The sequence below is a fragment of the Lonchura striata genome, chromosome 5, assembly GCF_046129695.1.
Source record: "Lonchura striata isolate bLonStr1 chromosome 5, bLonStr1.mat, whole genome shotgun sequence".
NCBI classification, from domain to species: domain Eukaryota; kingdom Metazoa; phylum Chordata; class Aves; order Passeriformes; family Estrildidae; genus Lonchura; species Lonchura striata.
Window position 1 is genome coordinate 18,071,426 of NC_134607.1, and position 12,352 is coordinate 18,083,777.

General features: G+C 37.5%; 1 protein-coding gene across 3 annotated transcripts in view; it reads left to right on the forward strand.

Annotated features, from left to right (window-relative positions):
- Positions 1–12,352, forward strand: part of IPO8 (importin 8) — a 49,646-nt gene that overhangs the window by 28,108 nt on the left and 9,186 nt on the right. Inside the window, exons 19-25 of one of the 3 annotated variants that reach the window (XM_021539988.3) lie at positions 183–280; positions 1,303–1,398; positions 2,681–2,901; positions 9,287–9,492; positions 10,919–11,152; positions 11,822–11,938; positions 12,036–12,096. In XM_021539988.3, coding sequence (XP_021395663.1) covers positions 183–280; positions 1,303–1,398; positions 2,681–2,901; positions 9,287–9,492; positions 10,919–11,152; positions 11,822–11,938; positions 12,036–12,058 — 995 coding nt within the window. In that variant the 3' untranslated portion in view covers positions 12,059–12,096. Of the gene's footprint in view, positions 1–182; positions 281–1,302; positions 1,399–2,680; positions 2,902–9,286; positions 9,547–10,918; positions 11,153–11,821; positions 11,939–12,035; positions 12,097–12,352 lie in introns of those variants that run through there. The other 2 variants (XM_021539987.3, XM_021539989.3) reach the window with 2 other exon arrangements.

Sequence of the window (12,352 nt, forward strand, 5' to 3'; positions counted from 1 at the left end):
CTAGTTCTAAGAATGCACCCTGCATAGTGTATCTTATGAAGAATTCTTCCAGAAAAGACTTTAGTTGAGTTTTAATTTCCAGTCAGATTCAAGAATATAAGCTAATGAATTCCCCTTTAGGACTACCTCTCTGGTTAGCACTTTTTGTAACTTTTTTCTCTTTTGCTCTCCCTGTTCTGCAGACATGATGCCTCTCTTGCATAATTATGTGACCATTGACACTGATACCTTACTGTCTAACCCAAAGCATTTAGAAATCATTTACTCTATGTGTAAAAAGGTAAGGCTGGTGATTATTACTGTTGTACTTATCACTAGTACATAACAATTGGAGGAGCTGAGTGACCTGAATGTGCCACATGATGGCCAAGCATTTCAGAACTAAGTGAATTCTGGTCTTGGCTCAGTTCTGAGTGCATGCAGCACCTTCACACTTTTTAAGTGACATGCTTTAAGAAAATAGCAAAAAGCTGTGTGGGAGAAAGTTGCTGTTCGTCTTGATTCTCTTCCATGGAGAGCTATTTTGGTAGGTAGGGAATTAATGAAGTCTGATTTCCTTGGGTTGTGTATCTTGCAGTTGGACTCTGGTTGTCAGCTAAGGTGCGAACTCATTTGAAGTTCTTCCTACATTTATCTTGTTTCTCTTTCAGGCTGAGTGTCTCATGTATAATAAAATAGGAGATGATGCTGCAGTCTTCCTCTGATTTGGGGCACTAGAGAGTGTTAGGCATCTAGCTACCTGCTTACTTTTAAGAAACTTAGAGTATTTGAATGTGAAAATTTTGCTTCTTTTGTCAGGTTTGATTGACAGTGACCATGGGGTTGGAATGTACCAAGATGAAGCACTCAGTTTCATATGTATGTGCCTACACACAGAATGATTGCATACATCTTGTTCTTAATCAGAAACTAGCCTAGACATAGCACTTCACTTTGCTGTGCTGTTATTCTGCCAGTGACTATTAGAATTGAAGTGAAAAAATAGAAATGCAATGTGGAAAACATCAGTGATTCTTCTAAATGACATTTCTTTCAAAAAAAGGGAAAGTGTGAACATATAAAGAATATAACTCTTTAAGAACTACAGCAGTTTCTTCTAGTTTTTAAAATACACCGTTAGCCACTTATCCTTGTTTATGTCCTGTAGAAATTAATTATGTGTCTTAATTCCTCACAAAATTTAACATGAATACATATTTATATGCTGTGTAGAGATTTTTGGGTGTATGCAGGTACCACGAGCACTTACTTTCAGTGTTGTCAGTGACTACTGATAAATTAAATTGTTACTCTGATTGTTAGGTACTGACAGGAGATGCAGGAGAAGATGCAGAGTGCCATGCAGCCAAACTCCTAGAAGTGATTGTTCTTCAGTGCAAAGGACGGGGTATTGACCAGGTGAAACATATTGAACAGGTTTTCTCTTTTATTGCTTTCTAATGATCCATGACTCCTGAGAGAAACACCTGCAATTAGAGAATCTGAGGGAAATGTACAGTGGGAGGAAAACAGAAAGAAGTAAATTAACTGAGGAAAGTTCATAAGGTTGGGGTTTTTTGATTTTGAAACAAGATGTTAGTGGGCATGACCACAAAATGGATATGGACTGAATTATAAGGATATATAGTACGCAAGATTGTAGTTTTTTGCTTTCTCTTTATAGAATTTCCCTTTTGATGCAAAACACATAGTTAAGACCACTGTGGCTGAGAGGTTAACTGTACATATCCAACTGCTGTTGTTTCTCAAAGCTACAGGAACTTTTTGATGTTTTAAATTACTAAGTGCATTTGGAAATGCAGATTTTTTAGCATGGCTTGATTGTGATTGCAGGGAGAAACATAATCACAAATTTCCAGAGTTTCTTAGAACACTTTTTTAGAAAGTAGTCTTTTTCCTGTTCAGGGCCAAATTCTGGACTCATGTAATGAGCCTAAATTACCTTGTTCTCTGAAACATTTGATTTTTTAAAGGAAATCTGGAAGAGTTTAAAGTGACTTCAATGTATTGACATTGAAATAAATATGTGGTAGAAGGCTTAATTGAGCTGTACAACTCTGTGAATTAAAATGGTTACACACTGAGCTGAAACTCATAACTTAAAGCTTTTGTAATGCTTCCCAAATTTTTGTTAAGTATAAATTTGCCTACTAAAATATATGTGTGTTTAGAAGGTATTTCATTGTTAAGAATTTTGTTCGTATTTGCTTTTATCTGAATAAACTCATTTTAAACTTTCATTAAAAATTTAACATCACTTTACATTTATTAGGAAAAACTTCTGTGTTACAAATTTTGGTAGTTTAATTTCTAATGCCTGTTAGTTTTGAAATTATTTAGTATATTTCTTCAAAGATGAGAGTGTCTGAGTTTTTTCCTAAATCTTTTCTGAATGCTACAACAAACTCCACCAAATGGCCCCAAATATTCTCCTCTGTGCTCAGAATAACTCTGCAATTTTTAGCTCAGAGAAGAGCTGTTTTGGGGAAGATTTATAAGTCTGTGATCGGAGGCTAGAAAGTGAATAGAATGTGTTCCTTGGTTCTCTACCTCAACTTCTGATAACTCAGGACATAATTCTGGTAAAAGTATTACAAAATGTTGTATGATCTGGCAACATGTCTAATGACTGTTTTTTTTTTTCCCCTTTCCTTTCCTTCTTGTCTTCTTTTATGCCCAGTGTATTCCCCTCTTTGTGGAGGCTGTTCTGGAGCGCTTGACTCGAGGAGTTAAAACAAGTGAGCTCCGTACCATGTGTCTTCAAGTTGCCATAGCTGCACTCTACTACAATCCTGACCTACTTTTGCACACCTTGGAGAACATCAGATTTCCACATAATCCTGAGCCCATCACTGCACAGTTCATAAACCAGTGGATGAATGACACAGACTGTTTCTTTGGGTAAGTATTGAGAGGTTGTTTTTTTTTACGGTATTCAGTATTGACCAGCTGGTTTTCAACAATGTGAGAAACTATGATCACTCTTGAAAACTTTAAAAGTTTAGTAAGGGATAAAAGGGACAATATCCAGCACTGGGGTGCATGGCAATTTGGCAAAAGCACACTTAGCTTAAAACAATATTCTCTATAGACTGTTAAGTTACAGGGGGTACATGCATATTCATAAGAGTTTATACATATTCAAACATTTCTGTGAGTTTACATTTTCTAGGAACTCTTTTGCTTAGTTTTAACCTTTGACTTGTCTGCATGGCATCTTGCAGATTAAATCAATATATTTTATTTCTTCTTGAGCCTTCATTCTCTTGTTTTGACACTTCTTCATAATTGGAAAGTCAGTAGTAAATTTTTTTCTCTTGGTGTCCTGGTTCTTGTCACTGTTATCATTCAGATAAGATGGTCCACAAATGTGAGAAACAACCTAGCTATTTCACACCATTATCTGGGCTAGTTACACAAATAAAAGTATTTTAATACATTACTCAGTTTTTATTTTAATATTATGCTAAGCCCTAAGATCTAATATATATTTATCACACTATTATTTATATAAGCTATATGGTACATACATAAGCTGACAGGTTATTTTATACCAAAAAGCAGTTAAAAGGAATTGCAAATTGTATTATATAAGAATCTTTGTGATCAATAATAGCTTGCAAAAGCTAATACATAAATGTGAAAGCCAGTAACTATATTTATTGTTTATAACAAACAACATGTAAACTTATTATCTAAAACACTGTGTACATACTTTCTGTTCTGTATTTTTTGTAAGTTATTTTTAACTGCTCCATTTGATTAAAAAAAAAAAAAACATTACTTTTTGTAGTGAACTCCACTTCTGATTTTAAATGAATTTCCACCATCAACTTGCATATTTATCATTGTGCCATTGACTTCTTGGCATACTGCTGAACGTAAGCGTCACTGTGGCCTCCCATTAATGTGTGTGCTGCACTGGTCTGCACTCAGGCAGGAGCTGAGCATTTGTAAAGTTAATGAAGGGGAGCAAAGCCTGACATCACCTAGCAAAGCATGCATTTGATGCTGAGCAGAGGTGAAGGCCAGTGGTGTCTTAACTGTGAGATTCAAATCCACTTAAGGGCAAAGCTGACAGATGTAGTTAACAGCTACCTCTCACCTTCCTGCTCAAGTTTTGTTTTGTTACTGGAGGCTGACATCTGCCTGCAGGTGTATGGATAGGCTTAGATGGATGTCTTCTTTAAGTTGCTTCTTCCACATCGTGTGGTAATATTATTGTTGATTGCTAAATTATTTTTATATCTACCAACTTTAGAAAAGGGTAAGACATTTTGGGATTTCTGCATACCAATTTTCTTTAATGGCTGAAGCAAAGTTCTTGAGCTTCATCTCTTTGTACTTTCATTTTTTCCTACTAAATATCACATGCTGAGCAAATACAGAGACTGTAGGAAAGAAGCTATTCCTTACAGATGGTAAACTGAAAGAGATCTATAGCCTGAAATAGTTTATCCTGGAGCATTCAGTGAGAAACTAGTCAGATTCAGAGAGGAAAAATATTGAGGGTCTGACTAGGCTTCAATCTCAAATAGTACTGTGAGCTACAGCTTAATTTTCAGTTCTCCTGCGTTGCTCTTCAAAAAGCATCAGCTACTGAAACTACTGTTCAAATAAACTTGTATTTGGAGCTGAGACAGAGGTTAACAAAGCCTGTGAAAATGAAAATTTAAACATGCAATTGTCATCTCCATCATTCTGCCCAGACTGCACTTGAATGGCAGCAGAGGATTAAAAATCTCTCTTTGATCTGCTGCTATCAGCGGAGAAATAATTATCCGTAATATTGCTTAAATCTAAAAGTCACTCTTCCTTCTGTGCTGTCTCCTCACTTTGTGGCTTCCAGGTGTAGGGTAGGGCTTTTGCTGTAGTACTGCTGGTGAAGCACTGTGATGTACTGTAAGGGACTTCCTCCCTTTCCCTCAGGAGAGCGATGCTTCTAGCAGACAATTTGTTTTCTTAGGAGTATTAAAGAAGCCCCAGATTCAGAAGTCTAACGGAACATGAAAAGACAGAAGTGAAAAAAAAAATTTGGTGTTCTTTAAACCCTTTCTTGGGTCCCCCCCAACAACTTTGTCATCATAAGAGGGCAGTGGGCACTCTTATTTGTACAGTGCTTTTTCTCATCAGCTGCCATTTGTGAATTTGGTTTACACTTAGTTTGCTTTCCATTAAGAGGCAGTTTTAGGCCCAGATTAAAATCATTTGGTAAACTCACAGATCCTAGGGAAACCAAACAAGATCAAAGTAGGTCCACCTCCAGATGTGAAGAACCAGGTGAATCTGTTATTTCTTTGTCAGCCATGCAGGAAATCTAAAACATGGTGGTGACAGTGTCTGTCCAGGATGCCTTGTCCACATAAATATCACACTCTTATGTGTGGACACTCCATCCCTGGAAGTGTTCAAGGTCAGGCTGGATGGGGTTTTGACCCACCTGCTCTAGTGGAAGGTGTTCCTGCCCATGGCATGGGAGTTGGAACTAGATGACCTTTAGCATCTCTTCCAACCCAAACCATTCTATGTCTTTTTTCTTGTGAAGTCTTAGTCCCCATAGATTGTGCTCTGGCAACAGTAGGGTTGTGCATGGCTGCACATGCTCAGGCTGGAGCCATTGGTGTTTGCCAAAAGAATGCAGTATTTTTGGAGCAACATGTATGAACACATGAGATAGAATCCATGAGAAAAATGCAGGGGAAAAGCAGTTATGTATGTACAGATAAGTAGCTGTACTTCTATGTTATTAAAACCATGGAAAGTATTGAAAAAGTGTTACAAAGTTGGCATATTAAAAATGAGCCAGGCAGGGAGAACTCAGAATTCCTTGTAAGACTGTGCATAAATTCAGTATGACATAGTGGAAGTCACATATCTGTGGTTGTGTGCTGATAGTGCCTATGTGCCACAGGATATTGTATGTATTTCATCATGTTTTCTGCAATAACTTCACACTGGAAACCCTTTTGCAGAAACATTTTCTCCTTACCACTTTCTACCTTTTTACTGACAGCTGAGGTTTGGGTGAAACTTCTGCATGACTTATGCTTATTCTCATACTAAAAATTCTTCTATGGTGACCAGGGTGAAAGGAAAATCTCGCTTCAAAAAAACCCTCAGTAAGTGATTTTGAGTTTTTTGAAGCTGAATAGGGTTATATATTTGATAAGAGTTTGAGTAGTTAAAAATCCTAGGTTTCTCAGAGTTGCATATAAAAATGACAGTCTTATGTTGGTTCCAACTTTGCAACTAGAAGGAAATAGCAATTAACTAGAAGGAAATTATTTGCTATTTGTCCAGGAACTGGATTGGTGTAATAGAAAGAAACTTGATTCTCACAGTAAGAGGAAAGGCTTAGCGATTTTTCTCTGAAATACTGTCAGCTTGGTTTAAAATACAAAATATTTTAAAATCCTTTGTGCTGTATTAGAGGAATATGTGTTAGCAAGAAGAGGTCCTGCAGATTATGAGGACCACACACAGCTTGCTAAAAATAGACTTGGCTTGGAGTTGTGCATTGCAGTGCTGTGTGTTGTGTGTTTAACACTCCAGGCTTGATAAACCACTGAGGAATAAGCAGAGTCCCTGATTGTTAGGGAGGGCTATTGTGTGCTTCTGAGCAAATAAGTACAGATCTCAAAGAACAGATTACTAAGGAGAATCATATCCAGGCTCCCTTGAGCAGATGGAAGGGTGCTGAAATAATGACCCTTTTGATAGCAGTGTAATGGTCCTGAAGCCATTCTTTGCTATTATGAAAATATATAAAGCTCCATGTTCCTTGTTCAGTCCTATGGGTCCTTAATACAGCTGGGGTATAGTAGAATACTGAACTTCAGGCAAGGCGGATGCTTTTCCTGCTCTTTGTCTCTGTTGGCAGTTGAAAGAAAAGTCTCCTTCTGGCTCAGGTTCACTAAAGATGGCTCAGTGCCTGAGTTTCTGCTGTCCTGCAGGGCCTTCTAATAACATGCATATTCTGAAGACATGGGTTCATTCTTGCAACTTCTCTCTTTAGCAGCTTTAAAGTGGAGCATGACAAATATGCTGTGGGTTTTGGTCATTTGGGCTGCTTCCCAGAGATGACTCCCTTTCAGACAGCAGGTTCTTGCACTTTGATTTGCTGTCCAAAATGATAATTTAATATGAAGCTAAGCTATTAATTACTGATATTTTTTTTTTACATTTTACTGTTGCATATTGCAAGTTGTGCCGTGCGATGGTAGCTTTTTCAAATGTATAATAAAAAATAGTCCTAAGAGTTGTTAGTTTACTCTGGTGCATGTGGCTGAAATTGCTAGTTTGTACATTTGGGTCTTGAAGAAATTTCATTGCTTCCCTGTGTCAAGATGCAAGATAGAAATCTTGTGCGTAGATTACAGAGTTTTGGTCATACTTGGATGACTGCTGACAAAAAGACTATGTAGATCAAGTTTTTTCCATTTGTGCTTGCAATAAGGATAGCTCTCCAAATAACAGCTATCCTTAATTTATAGGTAGCATTATCTTTAGCTTGGCTTTTGGTCTGCAAAGTGTTGGCATGAGAGTGAACAGCTTGTTTTTAACATGCAGGAGTTAGTAATTTCAGCTGAGAGGAGTAAGGGATTTATAGTTTTTTTTCATGAAAGCAGACCTTGTTCCTCTATCTCCGTCTCCCTATTTTGTATGCCCTCTTTTGTGACCCATTCCACCTGAAAAGAGCATTATGGTTACGGGAACTCTGCCTTCCTCTTGCGCTTCGGTGCATTTTTCAACATGTGTAACCAAGCAGCCAAACCCAGTGTAACAAAGTGTGTCATTTGATATGCTGGTTGGCTTTGTTGTTCTCGGAAGGTCTGCTGGGATCATAATGTTCTGCATGGTCATATATAATTTATTCTTATTGTCAGCTACTCTTGAGAATGAGTAAATCCTAACAGGACTAACAACATGGGAATTGTCATTAAATCCCTCCAGATGTCTAACCTTGTTTAAGCACAAGTAACGTTTAGAAAGTTGCAATATCGGATCACTTGTGTTACTTAAAGGATATAATAGTTCAGTAGCATGTTATATAGGAACTTAGGTAGTGAAATGCTAAGCACTGCAAAGTTGTATTTATGTAGTGATTTTTGAAGTGGTGGATTTGGGTGGTTGCCCCCCTGTTAGCTTTATTGAAGCCTGTGGTGCCCATCATACTTCTTCTTTCTCAGCTTGTAGTCCTTCATTCCAAAGTAAAACCGATTCATAATCAGGAGTTTGGAGGATGGATATTTTCTGCCAGCTCTGGAGGTTTGCTTGGTTTCTCTAAGTTTTGGTGGCACTACTTCTCTTGCAGAAGGCTTGCACAGAAGCTGTCAGCATCAAATTGAATTGTTCAAACAAAAAAGCTCCTCTCAAGCCCATAGTAACAGAATAATGTATTGTTAGGTCTAAGTTGAATTCTTCTTCAGTAAGGGAGAACCAAAGAGTATTTGCAGAGGCATTTAGAGATTTTTTTCCCATCTTATTTGCAGAAGTTCTGGTTTCTGGAAGTGAAAATCAGTTCTTATGTTTAAGAGCATAGGTTCTTACCTAGTTTCCTGACTGTGGTCCCATAAAAATTTTTCTGCTACTAATTCAACGAATTTCTTTCTCGTTGATTATCTTCTGTTTTACTGGAGGTCTACTCATTTGTCAGTTCCCAGTTTGAGTATACTGCCAGTTACTCTTGATAAAATGGAATTATTTCCCTGCTTTCACCAGAGTTAGCAATGCGTCTCAAGTTAGCATTAGAAATTGTATTTTGAAATATGTATAAGGCAGCCATTCTGATGGACTTCTCGTAATTTAACTTCAGCTATCCCTGGGGCATTCCATAAATGCACCCTGCGATTCAATGCATTCCTGCTTATCACTAATAGTTTTTTCCAATTTCCATCCCTGAAACAGTACAGCTATCAAAGCCAAGGCAAATTAATTTTCCATCCTATTTAATAATGATAATCTGTATCAAATGCTTTATTAAAGACAAGATAGTCTACATAATTATTAAACAGTATTTATTTAGCATTACAAATTTTGTATTTGGTAATCAGAAAAAGTTGCTCCAGAAGTTTGACCAGTGCTAGAAAGATGTTTAATTGTTCTTGGACAAGTACTTTCCAATGGGAAACGTGCATTCAGAATGAAGAAAACAGTTTGTGTAGGATCTTTAAACATAGCCTCTGAGACATTGTCTTCTGCCATGTCAAACACCAGGATTTTAATGTTCTCTCTATAGTCTTGCAGTGAAAATCTGGTTTTAGCTAACAATTGTGTCTTGTTTCAGACTTCATGACAGAAAGATGTGTATAATAGGATTGAGCATTCTAATGGAATTGCAGAACCGACCACCTGCAGTGGATGCTGTGGCTGCCCAGATTGTTCCTTCAATCCTCCTCCTCTTCTTGGGCTTAAAACAAGTTTGCGCCTCACGAGAGCTCACAGAACACGAGGATCATGCTAAAGATGAAAAACACTTTGCAGAAGATAATGGTAAAATCTCCCCTTTTCACATTGTGGATTTTGTCTGGATTTAATTTAAAGGGGGTAAGAAATTGCAGTTTGTTTTTAAGACTCATTAGTCTGCTGAAAATAGTTCGGCTTGCTGGGTGCTTGAAATACCATCTTAAGAGTTGATTTTTCCTCCCAAAGTGTAAACAAAATGTTTCAAGGTGTAACAGCTAACATTTTGTGAAAGGGTAGTATTGGTTCAAGAATAACTTGCAGGTCTACTCTTCTGAGTTGTGAATATGCCCTGTCTTCTCACATAGGCAGCAGGAGTTTGCCAGGACTCCACCAGGTATATTCTTGCTTCCTGGAAAGAAACTGTTTCACTACCCAGCTGTTCGAAAGATCTTTTTGATTGAATTTTGAAGAAGATCCTGGCAGCTCTTCTTTGTCCAAATGAAAAGTTGTTTGCAAAGTGGGGTTTGAGACAGCTGAGGTTCCTTGAGCACACAGGCCTCTGACCTCTGTGTCTGCCAGAAGAGAAAAAACATCAAAGAATGCCTTACAAAGGGAATTGTGGGGAGGGAATTCTCCACAGCATTGCAGGCAAATGTGTTTGACAAGGAGTAGATGTTTTGAGGTTTGAAAATTAGATTGGATGTAAGGAGATTATGTAATCTGCTCACATTTCACCCATGATGGTTCTGTAATGGAATCACAGTATTCTTCTCAATACATAGGAATACAGTATGGAAACAAGCACAGGAATGTTCAGATCTCTGTCCTGTGATTCAGTCCCTGCTTGCTGCCTCTATAGTTATCTTTATTTTCTAAATTTTTATCAGAGGAAGAGCTGCAGGTTTGGAAATTAAGGTTTTGGTGTTTTAAAATCTTGATTATAAGCCAGAAATAACTTTCCTTAAGTAAGAAAAAGCAGTATTTAGAATTGCAGGTTGTAGTTGCATTTAATTTGGGGGTCATAGTTTCATAAGTGGTAATGGAAGGTAACACCACCTTAACGTGTTGGTTTAAGTTGTTCAAATAAGGCAACACTAAAGAAGAGAAGGCAGACAGTTGGTCAACAGATTAATTTCTCATGGTTTTATGTACATTTGTGAATTCTATGCAAGTCTCTGTAATTTAAAAGTAGAGTGATGGACCATTTAATCTAAGACATTTCCTCAAAAATTTTGGACCCTGTAATTGCACAGTGACTACATAAATGAAAGAAGAAAAAAGATGGCAATTTCACATTCCTCAGGTCTGCATAGAAACAAAAGTTTAACTGATCTTGAATGTAGGAAATGTTTTAACATTTAACATAAGACTTTTAAGATTTTGGGGAAGAGGTATTAACAGATGGTCACCTTTCCAGCCAAAACCTAGATTTACTAATTGTTTTTAATTCATCGGTCATTGTTTCCTTATGATTTTAAACTTTGTTTTACAAAACATGTCAATGCTTTTGCAGAAGAGATACCGAGCGATGAGGACGAGACAAATGAAGTGAGCCAGGCAATGCAAGAGAACCACAGTGGAGGAGGAGGTGGCAGTGCTGGAGCTGGAGAGGAAGAGGATGAAGATGATGATGATGATGACTGGGATGAAGATGCATTGGAGGAGACTGCTCTGGAAGGGTTCAGCACACCTCTTGACCTTGAAAATGGTGTTGATGAATACCAGTTTTTTACACAAGCACTTCTGAGTATGTGTTTGCTGTTTGGCAGAATGATATAACATGATGAAATCATTTGGAGATGTTTATGGCCATCAGTGGGGAAAACCCTTTTCTTTGTTACAAGTAATAGTTTAGATTACTGAAATTGTAAAATGTGATCTTACTTTCTAATGTTAGTCCTATGATTTTTTGGCTTACTAGTGCTGCAAAAAACAAACAGTAGCAAATAGAGCCAGAGATTAATTCTCTTCACGTTCTCCCTCAGAATTTTTCAATCACAGCCTAAATAAGTGGAGCTTGGTCACTAGAGGGACTCCTATGTAGAGAAATATTTGTCACCTTCTTGATGTTAATGGAGAAATTATTTTCTCCCTTTCCTGTTTCACTAATCTTGTTGCTTTTAGTTTTCATATGAGTTTTAAATGAGAAAATTCAATTCAGATTGTCGATGAATAATGGCCACATGGTTAATGTTCTGTTTCAGAAAGCAGAGGATGTAATTAAGTTCCTCAAAATGGATTGCCTCTATTAGAGTGGGAATTCTGTGCAAGAAAACCAACAGGAATACTGATCTCGTTTTGCAGTGCAGATTCTGTTTTAAAACCAGCCAGAATTTCCATGTGTTTCATTTTGTTATTCTGAGATGAACTTGTATGTAAGCTGACAATGCCTTTTCTTCCACTGCTGCCCTGACAGCGGTGCAGAGCCGGGATGCAGCCTGGTACCATTCCCTGACCGCACCGTTGAGTGAGGATCAGAAGAAACAGCTGCAGGAGATCTACACATTAGCAGAGCACCGGAGAACTGCTGCAGGTGAGTCAGTTCCCTGGGACCCTTTCAGCTCTTGCAGAAATGTTGCAATTGCTTCTAATCTGTAACAACCACCTCTGTGCTAATTAACGTTTTCTAGGAAGCGTGAACAGGATATCATGATTACATTATTCCTTGCCTGGAAGTGTGTGTTATTCAGAGTAAGTTTATTGTTGTTTCTAATTAATTGTCTTCTCATTGACTTGTGCTGCTGTTTCAACAGGGTATGAATTAGTTTTACACAATCTGACATTTGAAATGAAGAACAAATTAAGGCAATATCTATCTGCAGACAGGCATTTGATGAAGATTACTATCAGTTATTATGTGTTTAACAGTTTTCTAACTTTTTAACCACTTATGTTGCCTTGCAGTTAGTGTGAGGTTTTAGATGTGTAGAAAGCTTGCATCATGGAA